The following is a 22272-nucleotide window of genomic DNA, read 5'->3' as shown; positions in this document are numbered from 1 at the left end:
ACGGCAGGTGCACTACTATAACTTGCGTCGACGGCATCGACAATTTCAAGTCGGTGACTTGGTACTGAAACGTCAGCATGTGTTGTCCTCAGCCGCGAAGAGATTCACGGCTAAGATGATGACCCCGTTTCATGGACCATTTGTTGTTTCACGTCGTATCTCGGATACGGTATATGAGTTGGAGAGTTTGGACGGACGGAGTCTCGGAAAGATCTCTGTCCAAGACCTCAAACCATACCATCCTCCCGAGTAATCAGTCCCGAGTCATTGAGTATCGTACTTTTGTTGGTTTTTTTTCTTCTCGTTTTTTTTGGGGTTTCTTCTTTTTTTTGGTCACGAGGGCAATGGTCTATTTATTAATCCTGGTGATAGCTTGGCTAGTCATGCCGCTACCACAAACTAATCCATTCCCTGTTACAGATGTCGAAGAGCGTTGAGGAGTTGCAGGACGAGTTGGCACGCGTCATGGTGGTTGCCGACGAGGGGGACGCGGCGATGGAGTCGGACCAGATTTCGGTCATTACCATCGACGACTCAAGACCCTCAACACCGGAGGATTTCATTGACCTCCCCGAGCCTCCAACCCAATTACCGGGGATTTATATCCCACCGGAGGAGGACCACCCAGTATGGGACCCGGTCCGGCCCCATTTACCGTACTTGGGGTGGTTGGAGCAGTACCGCCCCGGACTCATGCAGTCCATCATGGTGACCGCGGTCAACATGGGTCACCAGGGAGAGCAGGGGTGTGTGTTAGAACGGTCCACCGTGCGTCGCGCCGTCTACGCGACCCATGGACAAATCACAGACATCCCACCGATGAGGAGTGTCAGTACTCAGACCGAATGGTCTGAGGGACCGAACCCTCCATCAACGTCCCGCGATGCGCCGATGGGGGTGGGCAACTCGGTCGAGGACCGCGGTAAAAATACCGGAAGTGCCCCAGAAGCGGACCAGCCAGAGAGGGTTGTCGAGCAACGACCTCCTGTCCTGAGTCCCGGCATGCCGGGAGGAGAAAGGGCCCCGCCCAAGGTGAAGCTACCACCGGCGCAGGCACGCCGAGCCCGGCGTCGGCGGGCCGCAGCACGCTTGGCTGCGGAGCAACAGTCCACCGCAGCACCGATGGAAGTGACGGATTCACGGACAACCGTACCGTCAACCAGTACCGCACCAACTACATCGACCTCGGGTCGGGACAAGCGACCCCGAGCGTCATCAGGAGAAGGGCGGAGAGATGATGCCGTCGGAAAGCGCCCGCGTTCCAGTACTTCGAGAGGAAGGGACGACAAGAGGCGGAAGGTACCGCTGCCACCCCACTTACATCCAGTATGCTGGAATTGTAAGGAGGAGGGGCATCAATATGCCGAGTGTCCGAAACCCCGTGGCGAGTTTTGCTACGGGTGCGGTAGGGCGAAAAAGACGCTGGCCGACTGCCCGGAGTGTCGTACGAGGTGGACTCGACGAGGCCCCTACGACAAACGGGTCGGACGTTGCGTGCCGGAGGACGAGTGGAAGCGGCCACAGTGAAGTCGGGGGAAGGCCGACTGGAGAGTGCCGTGAAGGCGAGTGTAAAAATAAAACCATCTTATCTTGGATAAATTGCGTTTATTTAAACCTCATCTCCCGGTAGTATTAGAAGCCGAGTGGAGACCTGTTCCAGGGGAACTTTAGGTCCCACGGGCTAAATCTCGTTAATAAGGCTATCGATAAGTATCACGGACCTCAGGATTTATTCCAGTGTGTTTAGTCGATCCATACCGCGCCTTTCAGGCAAAAATTATTTTTTTTTTTTTGTTTCACGGTCGTGAGACCGTAATATATCGAAATATTATTTCGTCTGTTGTGTGGTCGTGGACCACGAAGAGGTCGTGAGTTCGGCAATGTATCGGTCCCAGGACACGAGAAGGTTTGCCAGGCGAGCCTGTCTCTAAGGAGGGGGGAGTTTGTGACGTTACATTGCTGAGGAGATGGAGTAGAAGGGGAGTAAGCGTGAGTCTGTGTGTTAGAAAGTGATAGAGTTAGTACGTGTGTTGAGTTGAGTGTAGGAAATAGTGAGTAGAGAGTATGGAGTACGTGTGCGGGGAAGTAAGTGTGTGGAGAGTACGAGTATGGGTACGTTATGTTGTCGGTGTTGGAGCGTCTGTGTGGTTGAGCGTGGATTTAACGAGGGATGTCTAGCTGTGTTGCGGATAGTGGCCAAAATACCGTGCCTCCCGACCAGTGATGACGACCAGGCCTAGGCCTAGCTCTCGGGGTTGACGTGGTGATCGCGGAGGAGCGACTGAGATGTCGCCGCCCCTGCGAGTTGGTACCCGGAGTTAGCTGGGGTACGTTTACGTTTATTTGGGAATGGCAGGCCTCGTTTGCGATGCTCGAGGAAGCCAAAGATTCGCTAACTCCGGATATCACGGGGAGTGACACTGCGGGAAGACCCGCGAGTCCACGGCTTGTATGTGGTGAGGGAAGAATAGATGGAGAAGCGTGAATGTGAGAGTGACTGGGAGTAGTAGAGAGTAGACATGATTGGAGTAGGGGATGAGAGCACGGGAGTGGAGAACTGACCATGGTGTCCGAGAGTTGGACTTTGGAGACGCTCGAGTATGAGTCGACCCAGTAGTCGAGTTTGGAGTCTTGTAGCGAGTGGTTGTGAGTCGGAGAGCCCCAAAGGTAGGCCTCGACCACACCCTTGGCTGATGTCGTTGGAGCTTGTGGCTCTATTTGTTGAGTTTTGGAGCCGTTTGTCGTGATTTTGCCGTCTTGAGTTACCGCATTATTTATTTTAATTTCATTATTATCTAGAATAGTGTTGAGTTTTGTGATTCGTCGTCCACGAGAGGTTCCCGATGTCATACCCAGGTATTTATTTGTCTGAGGGACCGAGAGTACTCGACCGCGAGCCGATTGGGCCCTTCGCGTCGCTCTCGCGTCCTCTTTACGATATTTTATGTAGTCTTCTTTACTTTATTTTGTTGAATTTAATTTTAATTACTCGGCTTCTTCCGCGTAAAAAGAACCGCGACCCTCTCTCCACAACCTAGCATACTGAGCGCACCAGGACCTGCCGCTACCACCGTTCATTTCTCTCATCTCCGAAGGATTTAGCTAATAGATTTTAATTTACGTGTACGTTTAGACCGGTTGCCGATACCGGGGAAATAAAAGTCGGCTGGCGCCCGTCAGGATCTGGAGGAAATGAGAGGAGTGATCGGTGGGCGAAGTGTAACGTAGCCCGATTTGTGTATTTTGAGTTTGAATATTGGAGGAAATTCATTGAGTATAAGTTACGTGTAAATTTTCCATACGTTTAATCGAGTTATCTAAGTGGTAAGCTAAAAAGAATTACGTTACAATATTAATTGAAAAATCCACCTTTCATTTCAGCTGCCGAATAGCCTTTTTTATAGCTCACATCGTATTATAACAGAAGCAGCACTGTAATATTTATTTTATTGAAAAGTACATAGAAGGATAAAATTGGAATAAATATAGTTTTTGATTTGTAATTTTTATTTCTTTTTTTTTACGATGTTAAATTGTAATTTTTGAAGTAAATTTTAATCCTAAAAGTCTTTGTTAAAATTACGATGTTAAATAGTAAAAAATATAACTCACATAGTAAATGTTGAAATAAGATATTTCAAAATCGACGCTAATAAAAGTCTATTCCACGATTACGATATTCACATCGTATATTTTTCTAGAATTCTCTTTCCGTGTAATTTTAAAACTATTTGAACTTGAAAGTGGATAAAAACTGATTTTTTCGAAATACCGTGGGAATTTCAAACAGCCATAACTTCTAACCAAATCAAACGATTGAGCTCATCCTCGAACTCAACCGTGGTAATCGTCTATAGAATAAGTGTAGAAAATTTCATTAAGATCCAATAAGAATTGTAGGCATAATCGTGATGACAAAACTGCGTTATATCCCACATAGATATATATATATATATATATATATATATATATATATATATATATATATATATGTATATAGGTATTTTAAATATTGCCATGTGTAACCCTTTTGAGTTTTGAGAATATTTAGTCCTCAATAAATAAATACTCGTTAATATAAACATTTGAAAAGCATGATTTCTCGGATAATTTTATCTTAACATCAGAATACTAGCTTCACGAGGCTTTTCGGCAACCCACCTTCCTTTATCCCTTATTTTCTACCTGTCTAGCCGCTCAGACCGATAGTTCACAGTAGGGGGTACACAATCTTACGTTTACCGCTCGACGTTTGATTGTAAAATTAGATCAGTCACATAATAAATTGGAAATCGTTTTGGGTTTTATCAATATTGTCTTCAACAATATTGTGTGGGCGCGAATTAAATATAAAATAGAATAAACTGAGCATTTGGTCACGTGAGCCCAGGTCATAGGATCGGTCCTTGATCAATATAAGTACCCTTTTATTCACTATATTTTATACGAATATCGTATCTACGCCCATCACGATCTCCAATCGTAACACAGCCAACCAAAGCTTAAATATCTGGTGTTTGTAAAATAAGAAAATTAAAGTCTCAAATAATATATAAAATATAAAGAATAGAAAATATTAAATTTAGTTAGAGCGTTATTTTGTGAAGTCCTTTAAATAAAAGACATTACCAGGAGTTCTTTTTAAATTATTAACATTAGTCAACAGTCAAACTTAATGACACAAACGGGAATAAATAAATTTTCACGGATATTTATTATTAAAGCAAATAATAAATATTCTCACTGAAATTAATGAAGATTGACTATATGAAACTGTATATTATACTTTATCAATTTGCTCAAAGTATGGATCAGCCTCAGCAAATTTTATTGTTTGATGCAGTAACATTTCATGCGCTACCATCATCGATTTAAGTATGAAAATAACTTTCGACTTTCATACGCATGCGGTGGCCGAGCACTCTGTGCCGGGAACTGGAATCTGTTCGCAAAAGGCATGACGGTTCGTCCTGTGAGTGGGCTGAAATTTTTTTGATGATTTTTCATATCAAATTCAAACAACTATATATTGCACCGACTAAATCATTTATTCATAATACAGACAAGGATGTAATCAATTAGATCCACAACGATAAGAAAACAGACAATGAAAGAAGGGAGAGGGAGGGAGTGAAATCAGAAAGTCGAATGTAACCCTTCACTGAAAAAAAAAAAAACTGTATTCAAGTATCTGCGTGTTTGTATCCTTCCAAGTAAATATTTCTTTAATCATAGTAAAAATATCCTCCAACCGAGTAATATTTTTTTGATTTAAGAATTGGTATACTTATTTTAAGAAAATATTCTTGATTGCAGTAAATTTTTACTAAGAATACACAAATAATTTTTTCGGGGAGATACAAACACACAGATACTTGAATACAGTTTTTTAACTTCCCGCTAAAAAAATCAATGATTTTCAAAAATTTCGGGAACTTATTGTTTTCACCCCTATTTGTGGAAATCGGAATTCCAACAGATGTCGACGTTTTGAGGTTCTAGGAAGCTATTCTGACTAAATTCAAGATGATGTCCGAGTGTATGTATGTATGTATGTATGTATATAAATATTCTGTAACTTTTGAACGGATGAACCGATTTTGATCGTCGAAGTGTCATTCGACGCGGCTTGTTAAATACGATAAGCACTGAAAATTTAAGCTTAATCAGTAGGGTGCGTTTGGTGATATTTCAAAAATAAAATTTTTTCAAAAGTGTTTTTTTTTAATAACTTTTGATTCGCTCTTAGGATTGACTCCAAAATCTAATCAGCTCCAAAACTTTATAAGCTGCGTCGAATGCCCCTTTAACCATCAAAATCGGTTCATTCGTTCAAGAGACACCGTTAACGAAAGAATTAAAAAACAAAATTTTTTAGTATTTTGGAAATTTCTCAAAAAAGACTTGATAAATCAATTTCAAAATCTGATCAGTTGTAGAACTCAATAAATAGCGTCGATTCCCACCTTAAACGTCTCAATCGGTTTATTCGTTCGAGAGATATCGTTGTAGAAAAAATGGTAAAAAACGTTATTTTTCGAAAACAAAGGCATACAAAAGTATTATCGAGCTCGAAAATGTCTTCTCAACAATGATTTCGAGCTGAAGGAGCTTGAAAGCACCGGGAAGTTATGGGGCTGGCCCACAGGGTTAACCGACAGACCGATTTTTTTTTGTGTTGTACTATGAGAGCAACGGTAAAAGCCAGAAGTAGTGATGCGAAATGACGGTCATTTTGAACTTTGGTCAAATCACGAGCAATTGACGAGCAAATGCTCGTCAATTGACGTCATTTTTTTTGGTCAGTCACAAAAATTCATGAGCATTTTTTTTTTCTTTTTACGAAAATTCCTCTAAATAAGAAAAAAAAGCAACTTATTTTATGTGCAACCTAAATATTTTAAATATTCAAAATAAAATTTATCCAAAAATTCTGATGATAATAAACAAATTTGGCTTGCTCAACTACTTAGATGGAAAATGACCGTCACAAATTTTTCGGTCATTTTTTGGTCAATTTTTTAGACTTTAGAATCCGACGAAATTTGTTTGCTGAAATTGATTTTACAGATTATTTATTAAAACCATTACTATATCTATCAATACGAACACAAAATTTAACAAAAAATTCTGACGGTAGTAAACAAATCTGGCTTGCTCAACTACTTCGATGGGAAATGACCGTCAAAAATTTTTCGGTCATTTTTTGGTCAAATTTTTAATAATTTTTTATTCTAATTTCGCGGGAATCAACATTAAATTCAAAAAATGACCGGCGGTCATTTTTTTTTAGTTGGTCAATTGACGTCAAATGACGAGCAATTGACGAGCATTTGACGAGTACATGCTTAGCTTTACATCATTAGCCAGAAGTAAATAATTCAAAGTAAACAAATATAAAATAGAACGAAAAAAAACAAATATTTTAATTATTTCAAATAATGAAACTGAGGGTTTAGAACAAAATTGTTAGTATGGTAGCACAAGATAAAATAACGATTGACTATGAAATTATATATATCGACTTAGAAATTTTTATTGTTTGAAACTTAAAAATGTATGGTCTAAGTTTTAATTTTTACTATAGTCCGTCTAAAAAATATCATCCTGCCAATGAAACTATATAATTCAAGATAATAATTTTTACTATTGGAAATTTTAAAAACTATATGTTTATCCTGTACTCTTTATCTTTGACCAGAAGTATATTTTAACAAATCACTTATATATTTTAACCTTGTACCGTATAATATACAACAAAATCACACCCGGATGCCACAGTAATATTGGAAACGATAAAAAGTATTGATAATTCGAGTAAATTTGAACATTTTTTTTCCGTGCAGATGTCAAGAAAATAATCATATGTATACTTTGCTCTGGAATGTTCTAAATCTGTATAAAAAATAATCAGATCTCAATCATAAAAGTCGCTGAAATAGTGGCATTGAAAATCAATATTATTTTAATAATTTGGTACTATATCATAAATGTTAAAAAATAATGAATTTTTCATTAAAAGTGTTAAGTCCAAAAAGTAGCTTGTACTGTGATTTTTGGAAAAATTATTATTATTATTATTTCTGGCCCTAGTCTTTCGACCAATAGACCGGGATCACACTGAGTAATTATCTGGAAGCTTTGTTTGAAATGAAAGATTTTGGATAAACAAATTAAATTACTATATATTACACAATTGGAAATTTTGATGATGTGGATACAATAAAACTTGATATTATTTTATGAAAGTATTAGGTGGCTAGTTAGCCGACTCTAATTTACAATAAAACTATTACGATAAAATTCGTGTCAAATACTAGAGAGGACTATAGAATTCTGAATACAATACATCATTTTATAATATTTTCGTGTGTTGGAAATGTTCTGGTATTTTGAGATAAAATAAACTTAAATATTACAGTACCCGAATTTGTGGAGACTGGACTATTATATTTCTGATCTACTGATTCTACTGTACTATTCGCGGTTACAATATTTGATACAATAAAATAAAACTGAAGTGTGAGAACACTTGTAATAATAAAAAAAACTAGTGCGGAACTAGTGTGTAAGTGTGAGAACACTTGTACTTGAATTTTCTCATCCTTACTGAACCAGGACTGAGAACTGAGACTAACTTGAGACTAACTGAAACTAAATTGAGACTAAAAAATTGCCTATTTTAGATTTTGCGGTCCTTTTTATGTGTTTTACTTTGTCTTATTCCGTCTCTTGTTTAGGGGAAAACTGTGTCCAATCGGAACACAGTTCCTTTGGGTCTTTTCCCTTTGCCTATGAGTTTTCTTTGGAGAAAGCGGTAAAGGCATGCCCCGATGCAGGCCTATGTGCGCGCACAACCACACATACACCCACATGTACAATTTTTCATTTATAACAATGATTTAAATTTATTTATAATTTTACACAATTCTTATACATTTTATTTAAAGAAATTATTAATTTATTTATTTGTGAATTTTTTTTTTTATTAGAATTTATTTCGTTAAAATTATTTCTTTTGAACGATCCCTTTTATTTAAATTCATTTATTTGAAATTTGTTTATTTAAATATTCTTTATCTAAAAATTCCATATGTGAAAAATTATTTATTTGAATTTAATTTCTCAATTCTTTCTTTTAAAATATTTTACGTGCGTTTTTGTTGATAAGTATTTGCAGCTGGCCTTTGGGCCTTTTTACTCTATGGTGACCGGAGGGGTCATTAAAATTTCACTTAGGTGTTTGCTCTAACATTTCAATAACTGTCAAACAAACAACCTCGGCTTATTTCAAAAGCATACTTAAAATCAAATTATGTCTTATCAAACTGAATTTTTTTGAAAGTAAAATTTGGTCACTAAATAATTTTTTATGGAAAAAATAAAATTAATTACAGTAAAAAAAAATATAAAGTTCAGCGTCTGAGCTGGACGTAACAAAAGATATAATTATAATATTATATTAAGTAATAATATTGGCATAAGCTATTGAAAATAAATGTTGATAAACTAAAACTTAGTTATATAATGTAGTCACTAACAAAATTGTCAACAACGATAATGGAAAGCATACAGATAGGATAAAAATAAATAAGCATACAGATAGGATAAAAATAAATAAGCTGTAGAGATTGTACGGTTTCATTATACGCTGCGTGTGGATCAAATGTTTGAACCTGGTGACACGATATCAAAATTACTGAAGCAAGTTACAATCATCATGTTTTATACGATGAGTCTTTTTTATTGCCACCCTCTTTTTGATCTTTGTATTCTATATTCTCATGAATATAGCTTTTTGTGCTTTCAGTTACGTTAAAGAATAACCAAATACTTTTAACAAGCAACGAACGCGATTTGCTTGGGTGCTAGACCGTTAATCTAGAATATCATTACCAAGGTATCATACTTTTTTTTTCTCTTAGCTTTCTAACTATAACCAGAATAGAGATTTTCTTTCACACATTTCTGAAAACTATATTGTTCAAAAATTTTATACTTCCACTGTTTTTTTTATGATAAATTATAAGAAAAATATTAATATGCATATCTGATGTAAATTTTTCAAGTAGTATGTATACGCCATTCTATATTGATTTAACGAGTCTTTTCTCTCTTTTCGATTCAAATATTTTTAAATATTCTGCGAATATTGATAACAGTTTGCATATTAATTTTCCGCCTTTAATTTATATGAGTAAGTAAATAATATATTTTTTGAAATCTCGAAGTATACAAAGTATACGTGGGGAGAAATTTACCATAACAATTACAATATATTGTGGGTATTGTTTCCATATAGAATGGTTACGGTTTTTTTTTAACTATCGATTATAGGAAAGGCACCTATACAAATTATAGTACCCATTCCCATCTATGTGAATTTTATTCCTATTTATGATACTGGAATAGTTTCATGAACCTGAAGTTCCCAATGTTGGATGTCAACGAAATTGATAATTCCTTGAAAGCAAAAAAAAATATTCCTGACGGTAAAAGAAGGTGCCGGACGTTGTAAAAATTAGAAAAAACTCTCTCTAAATACGGGAGGCTGAGTCCCGGCCGCACAAATCGAGGTTTCAAATTTAAAAATCCGAAAAAAAAAAACACTGTTACGCTTTTGATCACTGCGAAAAAATTATGTAAGGTCTATTACGATCATATTGATTCAGAAAAAAATCTCCATCACTCTACGAGCTCCGAAACCTAGTCAATCCACCCACGGATATCACTGGTGAAATTTAAAAAATTTGAAAAAAAAAAAAAAATACTCGTACGCTTTTTATCACTGCGAAAAAAATATGGAGGGTCTATTATGATTATATTGACTCGGTAAAAAATTCCCGCCATCCTCCGTGCTCCGAAACCCAGTCAATCCTCCCACACATATCACTAGTAACTATTAAAAAATCTGAAAAAAAATACTCGTACGCTTTTGTTTACTGCGAAAAAATTATAGAAGGTCCATTACACTCATATTGACTCAGAAAAAAATCCCCGCCACCCACCGTGCTTCGGAACCTAGTTAATGCACCCAAGGATATCACTAGTGACATTAAAAAAAATACTTGCGTTTGAATTGTTTATTCGGAAAACCCCGTAAGCCATGTTTTTTTCAGAATTGGGTTTCTTGCATTTTTGGGTTCGTTGGATGCTTCCCCCCCCCCTCCATAGAAATTAATAAAAATATGCATGAAACCAGCATTTAAAAAACAATTAACGGAGTAACAGAAATTTCATTGTATTGAGAAACCTCATATAAGTCAATGACTTATGGGGTTTCTCAAATAAACATATGCAGTTTTAGTTTTATAGAAATAATTTTTTCTTTTTTATTTGAAATTCAGATTTTTTGGAAAAAAAAAATAATGTTTTTAATTAAAATGTTTCAATTAAAAAATAGAATTTTTCTTGTTTGAATCTTTTTCAGAGATGCTAAAAATATTGTCTTCGATTATTTATTGATTATTCTAATGGCAAGTTTTTCCAGAAAAATGTTTTTTGTGGGTCCTGAAAAATTTTGTTTTTCTTTATACCTTGGCTGAAAGTACGCACTTTTGGCCTAGAGAACACGGCAGAAAGTCTAACATTCGTGCCGTGCTGGGATTACTTGCGTGCCATCTATAACAGCAGGCCGAAAGAAAGCAATAGTAGGACGAAAGAGTTTTCTTGCGCGCACTGGCGCAACTGTTACTGGTTATACGTATACTATCGTCACTTTGACCAGATTTGCTGACACTCTCGCTCGTATTGATAACCTCTAAACTTATTTACAATTAATTTAAAATTTTACATGTCTGTGTTTTTGAAAAGTAAAATTTTCTAAAGATTAATAAAAACTAAAAAATTATTTTTAATAAATTTAATAATTTGAAAAAAAAAATTAGGAACTATTTATGATACTAAAGTTAGCTGACATCTAGTAATTGTTTGATTTTTTTTAAACGATAAATTATGAATAAAAAAATTATTTAAAAAGTTGAGTCTACCGTTTTTTTAATTTTCTACAAGTGTATATTTTAAGTTTTTATTTTTTTGTAATTGATTTTTGCAAAAAAAAAAAAATTCCATAAATTGTTAATTGGTCAAAAGGTCTATTACTCATAATGACTCGAAAAAAATCCCCGTCACTCTCCGTGACGGGGATTTTTCCGAGCTTGTACAAGTGTCATAAACACTTCATAATTTTTTCGCAGTGAACAAAAGCGTATAAGTACTTTTTTCGGATTTTTTAAATGTCACCAGTGACATGTGTGGATGAATTGAAGATGCTCCGCAGTACGCTGGGTGACGGGGATTTGTTACTGAGTCCGTATAAGTGTAATAGACCCCTCATAATTTTTTTGGAGTAAGCAAAAGACTACGAGTACTTTTTTCGGATTTTTAAATTTGAAACCTCGATTTGTGTGGCTGGGACTTGGCCTCCGGTATCTAGAGAGAGTTTTTTCTAATTCTTACAACATCCAGCACCTTATTTTACGGTCAGGAATATTTTTTTCTGCGTTCAAGGAATTTGAAATTTTGTTGGTATTTAACGTTGGGGACTTCAGGTTCATAATAATTTCTATTAAATTGTGGTAACGATTTTTATGTCATTATATAAATCGTTTCTATATACTGCGATAATGTAATAGAATAAGACTTTTTCAAATCTTAACTATCATGATAATTATCTTCATTAACATTGTGTATAAATACACTGTGAAAAATTTTTGGAGTTGGTGCAGTGTAAATGACTCTGTGTAAAACATTTGGTGCTAAAATTACATCAAATATCGTGTTAAATTTATGCAGTGTGAATTAAAAACTTTTACGCCATCAAGCATATGAATTTGTAATTTTTGACATTTTTGCGTTTAGAAAAATAATCATAAAAATATTGAAATGCTCAAAATACGATTTAATATCTAAATAAAATTAATATAGTTATTGATTCAGTAGTTAAAAATGTTCAATATCATTTGATGCTCATTAAACAAAATTATAACGAGTAACGCGGATTGACGTAAAAATGTTGAATTAATAATTAAATAAATACAATAGACTCGCGATTTTCTTCCGCTGTGATTCTTTTTCGTTTGACCCTTTTTTTATGTCATTTCTGACTTTAACTGCCTTATAGCTTCGCCTTTAGAACCCCTTCTATTCTAGTTTACCCGACAGTACGTTTGTGTTAGTGTATGGTAAACTATATACTCAAAACTGAGTTTTTATCAAACTACTAATAATTAACAAACTATGATATAAGCAGATTAATCGTTGAAATAAAAAATGTTGCTTGTTTGACAACGTATACTTTTTTTATGACTCATTATTCCGTATTCCAATAATTTATAGATATATTTAAAGAAACAAATTGAAGAGCAGTAAAAATGAATCGAGCATCTCACTTACACTCTCGACTCAGCGATACTTTTTATCTCTTGTGCTCTTATTATTTTCACTCTATCTAGTAAATAGTAAAAATTCATTTTTCACTCTCGCAGTTTTGCGAATGCCGTAAAAATGCCGTAAATTTTCGGGATTTATGCACATGCCGTAAATTTACCGTAATAATTTGGTATTAAAATGGTTATTTTGGCCAGTTTTTTTCCTGCAGTTATGCCATATACTTACTGCACTTATGCTGTAGAGTTACCAGATTACTACAGTAATATTACTATAAAAATGCTGCACTTTTACCGAAAAAATGCTGTAAAAAAACTATAACAATACCGAACTTTTACCAAAAAAATGCTGTAAAAAAACTGTAAAAATGCCGAACTTTTACCAATAAAATGCTGTATAAAAACTATAATACGATAATGTAGTAATAATAAAATCGTTGTTTTTGTGATAATAATACCGTTAGTATCCTGCAATTTCGCCAGATTTACGCTGATAAAATAGAAAATTGTAAAAAAATATGGTTTTATTTTTTGTTCGCTTCTGCATTTAAAATCATCGAAAATGTGCAAAATGTAATATTTTTTATTTTACTTTATTGGTTCACACAATTCTTACTCAAACAAAAACATGCAAGTGAAAATAACTATCTGTGAAAATTGATGTTTTCAATTTTCTTAAGTTTGTTTGTATCCATCTGAATACAATTAGTAACATATTCCAAGTAAGTGATTTGGCATAATGGCTACCAGATCAGACTTTGAACAAATAGGTCTCGGGATTGAGTCCACGAGTTAACGGGTGTTTTTATTTTTTTTTTTTTTTTTCATGACAGTTATTTAATATATAACTTTATAAGGTTCTATATAATTATATAAAATTATATATAACTGAATAAAATTTTATATAATTATATATAAATTTTTTTACGGGTAGAACGGTTTGATGCCGAAAATATACTATAAATATGCTGTATAATTACTGTTTTAATTCTGTGAAAATACCGTATTTTTTCTGTTTTATTACCGTAAATATTAGGAATTTATTTCGTAAATTTTTGGTAATAATGCGGCAAAAAAACTGGCTAAAATAACTCGAGTAATACCATATTTATGCAGTATTTATACCGTATAATTCCGGTATTATTTCGGTATTTCCAAAACCGCGAGGGCAAGTATGTACACATTTTAGCTGTACATATAACGTTATGTATAGCCTTGTATGTAATCATAATTACAAAAACTATTTCACTATGTAAAAATCTTGTATTTACTTAAAATTTTAAAGAATCTCATAAGGAAAAAAAGGTAATTTGTAAAACATTAACTTAATAATTTCATTAAATTTATGTTTATGTATACTATTGTGTTTAAGTACTTATGATCGTTAAAGATTTATGTATATATATATATATATATATATATATATATATATATATATATATATATATATATATATATATATATATATATATATATATATATATATATATATGTAGTGTCACTAATGATCAACGATAATAGTAATTTAAAATTATACACAATGTATGATGCATTCTACTAAGATAATAGTGAAACAAGTTTTTGTTTTTATTTTTTTTTTTTTATTTGAAGCTATCATTATTATGCCTACCTTATGAATACGTGTCATTCGGCTGACAACTTTGTGAAGTACTGTAACCAATTTTAGTGATTTGCGACAAGTTTTTATTTAACCATCTTAAAAAAAATTCTAAGTGTTGAGTACGGAGAACGTGTACTATTTATAATAAATAAAACAATTTTTTAATTTTAATTTACTTAATATGGTCAAAGGAAAAATCAATGGAACTCGGCATTCAATTCAAACAAAAGTTAAAATAGCTCATAAGCTAAACTCTGGAGCAAAGATAAATGATCTAAGTTGTGAATATCGAATAAGTGAAAAAAGTGTGCGTAATATTAAAAAGCAAGCGGAAAAACTGCGAAGTTTTCACGAAAGTTCAGTATCCAACAATGTTTTAAAATCCAGAAAAAATATGAAAAAAGCTCAACATCCTCTGTTAGAAAAAATATTATTCACATGGTTCACACAAGCATGTGAAGCCGGTATTCCTATCACTGATAATTGGATTGAACATCATGCAAAACTGATCTATAAAGAATTAGGCGGACAACATTGATTTGTCGCCAGCACGGGATGGGTAGACAACTCCAAGGCACGCCATGGAATTCGTCAATTATCAATGCAAGGAGAAAAATTAGCAGAAGATGAAGAAGGTGCTAAAAATTATCAAGATGAGTTTTCATGGTTCAAGCAGCAATTTAATTTCAAGTTAGAAAATATATATAATGCTGATGAAACAGGAATAAATTGGTGTTCTTTACCACGTAAAACATTAGCTTCTGGGACAGAAAAATCTTGTGCAGGAGGAAAAGTGAGAAAAGATAGAACTACGGCTTTGGTTTGTGCTAATGCTTTTGGATCGCATGCATTGCCATTACTTATTATCGGCAAGTATTCAAAACCAAGACCATTAAAAAATTTAGCTGTACTACCTGTCATATATAAATGTCAAAACTCTGCTTGGATGGATAAGGATATTTTTATGGATTGGTTTAAAAACCATTTTATACCTTCTGTTTACACCCGACAGGAAGAAGATGGAAAAACAGAAAAAATATTACTGTTACTTGATAATGCCCCATCGCATCCCAATATTGAAGCATTAAATTCAATCGATGCAAATGTTGAGGTACAATACTTGCCAAAAAACACAACACCTCTAATTCAACCGATGGACCAAGGTATCATTGAATAAATGAAACGACTTTATCGTAAAAAACTTTTACAAGGATTGTATAATGATGATCAAAATTCTCACAATCCTGATGCTTATTTAAAAAAGTATGATTTCCGTAAGTGCTGTATTACAATTGCAAGTACATTTTCAGAATTAATTTCAGATAATTTGAAAGCTGCGTGGAAAAAATTGTTACCAAATGATATTTCTTTTTCTAACAAAAAGTGTGAAAAAGATGCTAACGATAATTTTATCACCAAAGATGAAGCTGTGAAACAATTATCAGGTATACTGAATTTCATATTATATTTATCTTACATTGTATATTGAGTCATAAAGTACGTACTGTAAAAAATATTTTCCTTTTTTTAAGTTATTAATGACTACAAATTAACGGAGTTAATTGAATATCTTGATCAAGATAAAAATGACCTTGGATGGAGGATAATGAATTTCAAGCAAGTGACTAAAGAAGTATTGTTGGCAAATAAAGATGATTTGCCAGAAAATTCCGTTCTTAGTGACGGACATTCTAAGGAGAATCATGCTGATCTGAACGATCAAGTTGATAAAGCTGTCGAAGCTTTAGATACAATTAAAACATTTGCAAATAAACATCTCAATTGCAGTGAAGAAAATCAAGCGCAAATTCACTGGGCCATCAGCATTTTGAAGGAAGGTTTTTCAGAAATTCGTAGTGAAAAAATAGCTAATAATAGTTTGATAGAACTTCTGATGAAAATAATAAGATAAGTTCATCGACAATTGATGTTAATAACGATAATTTAAGTAATGTTAGCGATTCTATAACAGATGCTGTTTTTACTTGTTTATAATCAAATAAATAATTGTAAATATACTAAAAATGTTGTTAACAATAATGACTAATTAAAATTACAATGATTGCACTTGATATATTTATGTGATAAGTAAATTTTTAAATCAGGAGACACGGTAGTGTCTCGCGCCAAGTACATGTTTAATCACATGTATATGTGTGAAGTGTCATGGCGCGAGCCTACCGTGTATCTATACCGTAAACGTAGTGGTTTTTAGCTCTCATTTTTAAAAACTTTTTTAAAATAATAAATTTTCAGAAAATTCCTTCTCTATTCGAAAGATAATTGATTGTTCGTCTTAAAATTATAAAACTTTATTCATTTTAGTTATGAGAACTAATTTAAATAATGAAATTATATTCGCTAGGACGTACCAAAATCAGCTTTACTTACTTAGCCGTACAATAATAATTATTCGTATAATAATATTAATCGAGTAATATTATAAAAAATCAATGCTAATTGTTAGGATATTTCATAATTGTACAGTTTACTTAGCAAAATTTAAGTTGCGAAAGTTTCCTCGAAATTTTCGTCAAATGTCCGTCAACTTCGGGCTCTTCCGTTATTGACGAGAATTTGCATAAAACTTGCGATACAATTTGACGTAAGCTTACTACCCGAATTCGAATCCAAATTTATTTTAAAAGTCGTGTACAAAATACCGTCAAAAACTGAAAAGCCCGAAGTTATCAGACATTTGACGAAAATTTCATGGGAACTTTTATTAGTGTTTTTTTCTAGTAATCAAAAAGTGACCTCTAAATTGAGGAAAAATCAACCGCTAATTTTTTTTTAAAGTTTTGATATCTAATTGTCGGCCAATTCGGACAGCAAACTTTGATAATGTTAATTATCAAATTACTATCAATTTCAAGCTAAGGTGGCTTTTAGGGTTATTTCGTAGATCTAACATTGTGGCGCTACCTGTCAATACCTTATTAGCAAAATTTGAAAATCGGGTTTTTAACGAATGGAAACATATAATTATTTTTAATCGGATGATTTATTATCGTTACACAAAAAAAAATATTATTTTTATTGAAGACTACTAATGGCAAATCTAGTTGAATTACATTTTTATTATAAATAAATTACTGTTTTCTTTGTTTTAACCGCCAATCATCGACATACGATTTCCTAGTGATTTAAATGGAAAAATTAATAAAATATCGAAGTGAAGGGGTCAAATGGAAAAAATTAAAGGCCAATTTTTATTTACTTTTTCATAATTAAGCAATTAACTCACAAACAACTTTGATAGACCGACATTGATCGACAAACGACCAAAAAACGATTGCAATCAGAATAAATCAGAACGGTTTACATTGAGTTGGTTTATGATGAGGAGTTAAGTAAGTGGAGCTGAGATATACAACTTCAGCCATAAGCGATTTTTGATAATCAAGTTGGAAGCAAGCAAGTGGCAACCAACTGCAGCAACTTGTTATCAAGTTGGCCGCAAAGATTGTTGGCATTTCCATTAGTTGACGGCAATTAGTCGCCTATTTTCTGAGAAAATGTGTGCCAACAGCTGGCATTCCCTTAGTTGACAGGGTTGACAGAAAGTTGGCGTCAGGTTGCGGCAGTCGATTAGCGTCAACTTTCTAGGAATGTTGGTAACAATTTGTAGTCAATAATAACGTCAAAATTTTGAATTTCGTTCTGTTGTATATAAAGTTATATCCGCTAAACAGTACCAAAATCGGGCAACTTAGTGCTATATATATATATATATATATATATATATATATATATATATATATATGTATATATATATATATATATATATATATATATATGTATATATATATATATATGTATATATATATATATATATATATGTATGTACAGATATAAATGTAGATCAGTTGAAGTATGTTTACGTAGTAATTGCATCAAAAATACGTATAATTCTAATATATCTCTAATTAAGTGATTATAATTGACTAACAATTAATGATGCATCAGATAATTTAAAAAATTTTCAAAATATAATCCGTGATTACCTTTCTTATGTTCTATCTAGCTACCCGCAATGTCTATATTTGAAAATTACCTCTCTGATAAGGGATCTACAGTGTATATATATATAATTTAGTGCTATCTACAGATCAATTAAATCATCATTTTTATTTAGTAATTGCGTTAAAAATATGTATAGATCTCTAATTAATACTTTATTATTGACAAACAATGAATTATGCGTCAAATAATACTAAAAATTGAAAAATATAATAACACTATAAAAAAAAATAAATCCTACCAAAAACAGATTCTCTGTATAAAGTCACGCCAAGTCCACGTTTAAAATTTTTTAAAAGTAAAAAAAAAATTACTTTTTACAAAAAAAAAAGTCAAATCGAAAAAATACCAAGTACCTAGTATGATGCAAAATCATAACAAACATTTTCATAAAATTAAAAAAAAAAATTGTATAACACAATTTCAATGTACTTGGTGTGCGTTACTACATGTAGTCAAGCAAAATTAATTTCTAATAAAATCAGATATGTTTTTTTTTTTTACTCTTTTGTAAGCACACCAAGTACATTGAAATTTTGTAATACAATTTTTTTTTGAAATTTTATTAAAATGTTTGTTATGATTTTGCATCATACTAGGTACTTGGTATTTTTTCGATTTGACTTTTTTTTTTTGAAAAAAATATTGTTTTTTTTTACTTTTAAAAAATTTTAAACGAGTACTTGGCGCGACTTCATACAGAGAATCTGTTTTTGGTAGGATATTAGATACTACATATTACACTATGTTTCTTGAGGACCCTTTATTCTTGCACTTATACATGTAACGTTCACACAAACGGATCCCCACCACCGATTACCACGCCTTTTAACCATCTCTTGATTTTCTTCCAAACAGCCCCGAGGTCCGGAAGAAAATCGCGAGTCTATTGTTACGTCCTGGTAGATGTTATGGCGCTGGCGTGGTTGAGCGGTCGATTTGAATTGGACGTAAAGAGAACTTACATATAATTATAAATAATTATTTAGTAGGGGTTGAACAGCCACCATTCGGTGGTTGAAATAAACTGGTTATTATTTTATATCTCAATCCGATTTATTTAATTGTAAAAGAATAATTTCAATAATGTGAAAATATACAATTAAATCAATTTATAAATTGTTAAAGTTCGTCTAACAATAACTTCGAAAGGGTGAGAAAGAAGTTTAGTATTTAGTATTGAGCCTGACTGCTCTCTATGATTCTATATTTCAGACTGAATTCTCTAGATCGAGAAAAACTAGAGTAAGTCTCTTATCAATACAAGGCGCTTGGGCATCAGGCCCGCGCATCGTTCGATATAGAGGGGTGGATCGTGATAAGCAATATTCTCCAATGATCCATTCTCCGTTCTCACGCTTTCTCCGTTTTTGTTATTAACAAATGAGTCACTTATCTATGAACAAAAGTTATCTTTGAACAAAATAGATGTTTGTGCAGCTGCTTGTCTCGAGAATTTAGTCGAGGCGTCAGCGTTTATTTGTACATAACAAATATTAAGAGAAAAATAACTTTATCAATATGTTTCAAATATTCTAAATAATATCATATTATTCTATGATCTATTATTTTATATTATTATGTTATGCTATATTATTATATTATATTATATCCTATAATATAGAGTAACTTATTAATTATGAAACTTGCTAAATTATCAATATACATCTTAATTAATTAGTTAGGTCTCAGATCGGTCTCTTAATAATTAGTATTTAAAAATAGTCAGAGACATCTGACGAGCAGGCTGGGACGTAACACTACTGTGCATGCCAGGACTGGTTGGTGGTTGAGATGTTGGAAAAATACGCATTTAAAAAAATATAATGTTACGTCCTCGTTACCCTTCAACACTTTACCATAACGCACCTATCCAAAAATATCATTATTATTCTGGGAAATGCCCAGCATGAACAACTCATATGGACCGTTCCCGTATGATACCTTCATAAAATTTATACTTTAAAGGAAAATGTAAATTTAACTTGATTACTATGTATATGTATATGATTCGAAGAGTGTACACATATATATATATGTATGTATATATTCGTACATAAGAGATACATATATATATATATATATATATATATATATATATATATATATATATAATTATATAATTTATATATAACTTTTATTATTAAGAAAATGCAGTAAGAATAAGGCAAATATTTGTAGCTGCACATATACAAATGATTCATGTGCGCATACATACATATTACAATGTTGTGTATATGCACATATGGAAATATATGTGTAGGTATAAATGTGATTTAAATATTAGATTCCAAAAATAATTATTTACAATAAATTAATTTAAACACAGATACTAAATTTAAGAAATAATATGTGCATGTATAACATACACTAAACTTTGCATGTATGAAATCATACAAACATTCTTCTCTATATACAATTAAATTTATAAAAATTTTTTATTTTATATATATACTTAATACATAAATATTGCATGTATGACATACATACATAAAACTGTAACAGGGTATTTTTCAACCTTGCCAAGTTTGGCCCCTTTATTAATTGTTGTTAATAAGGGCGCCACTGGAAGATAAGACTCGGCCTTCCAGAACCGGAGATGTTATATTTAAAAATTTCAGGGTCGTTGAATTTTATGAGAGTAAGAGAGGATGAGGAATTAAATTTATTACACACAATATTTTGTTAATATAATTTACCAAATTTTATTTATCTCAAAACAATTTTACCCACCGGGTTTCAATTCACTTATAATTACTTTATTACAATGCTTAGTCCCCTGGACTTTATATAAAATTAAATTATAAAAATTGGCCCCTGGCCTGATCCCCTGGATCTAATTAAATTTTAGTCCCCTGGACTTATTATACTTTGGCCCCTGGCCTGATCCCCTGGATCTCCATTAAAAATTTGGCAACTTGCCAGATCCCCTGGATCTAATTAAATTTAGTCCCCTGGACTTTATAAATATACTTTGGCCCCTGGCCTGATCCCCTGGATCTCCATTAAAAATTTGGCAACTTGCCAGATCCCCTGGATCTAATTATTTCCCAAATTATTTAGTTAAAAATTCCCCTGGAATTATTTCATTTCACACACACACACACACATTGAATTTTATCTTTCTCTTATCCACAGGACTTAATTCACACACACACACCGAACTTAATTTATTTAACTTTTCTCACTAACAATTTAATTTTTCTTAATTTAATTACTTTCTAATTTTCTTTTTCCAATTAATCAATTAATTAGTTTAAAATATTTCCCAGTAAATTTTCTAACTCGTGTACTGATGCTACCTCTCTCTATTTCGCGGCTTTTCTTTGCGTTAAGCTTTAGATTTTTCATTACAAAATTTTACTGAATTTACTGACATCAATTTATTCTCTTAAACTTTTGTTTAATTAAATTCTCAATATTTTCTCACTACTTTTCACAGCACTTGATTATTGCATTTTTCTTAGTCTTACTAATTCTTATGTATATATTTTCTTATTAATTATTATAAATTAAACTATAATAAATTTTGGGCTTCTAACCAATTTAATTTCTGGCTCCACGCCGAGAAATTTTCCCAATCTTAATTATTAGTAATTATAAATCAATTATAACATTATCAATTTTGGGCTGTTATTAGTTATTGTAATTAATTTGTTTATCCCGTCGTTTTAATTATTAAATAATAATAATTATTTTAATTAATAAGAATAATCCAAAATTCTGGCCTCTCTGCCGAGA

At 32.7% G+C, this 22272-nt stretch overlaps 2 protein-coding genes across 2 annotated transcripts in view; both read left to right on the top strand.

Moving 5' to 3' along the window:
- LOC103580233 (cell adhesion molecule Dscam2) overlaps positions 1 to 22272 on the top strand; it is a 459597-nt gene that overhangs the window by 188054 nt on the left and 249271 nt on the right. The gene's annotated exons all lie outside the window — the stretch shown is intronic.
- LOC103575992 (uncharacterized) lies at positions 14538 to 16460 on the top strand. Its single transcript, XM_008556009.1, has 2 exons — positions 14538 to 15953; positions 16041 to 16460. The coding sequence occupies exons 1-2, from the start codon at positions 15686 to 15688 to the stop codon at positions 16418 to 16420; spliced, it is 648 nt and encodes a 215-aa protein (XP_008554231.1). The 5' UTR covers positions 14538 to 15685; the 3' UTR covers positions 16421 to 16460.

Source organism: Microplitis demolitor, chromosome 1, assembly GCF_026212275.2.
Source record: "Microplitis demolitor isolate Queensland-Clemson2020A chromosome 1, iyMicDemo2.1a, whole genome shotgun sequence".
Taxonomy (NCBI): Eukaryota; Metazoa; Arthropoda; class Insecta; order Hymenoptera; family Braconidae; genus Microplitis; species Microplitis demolitor.
Note: the sequence above shows the minus strand (reverse complement) of the source record. Positions and strands in the feature narration are given on the sequence as shown.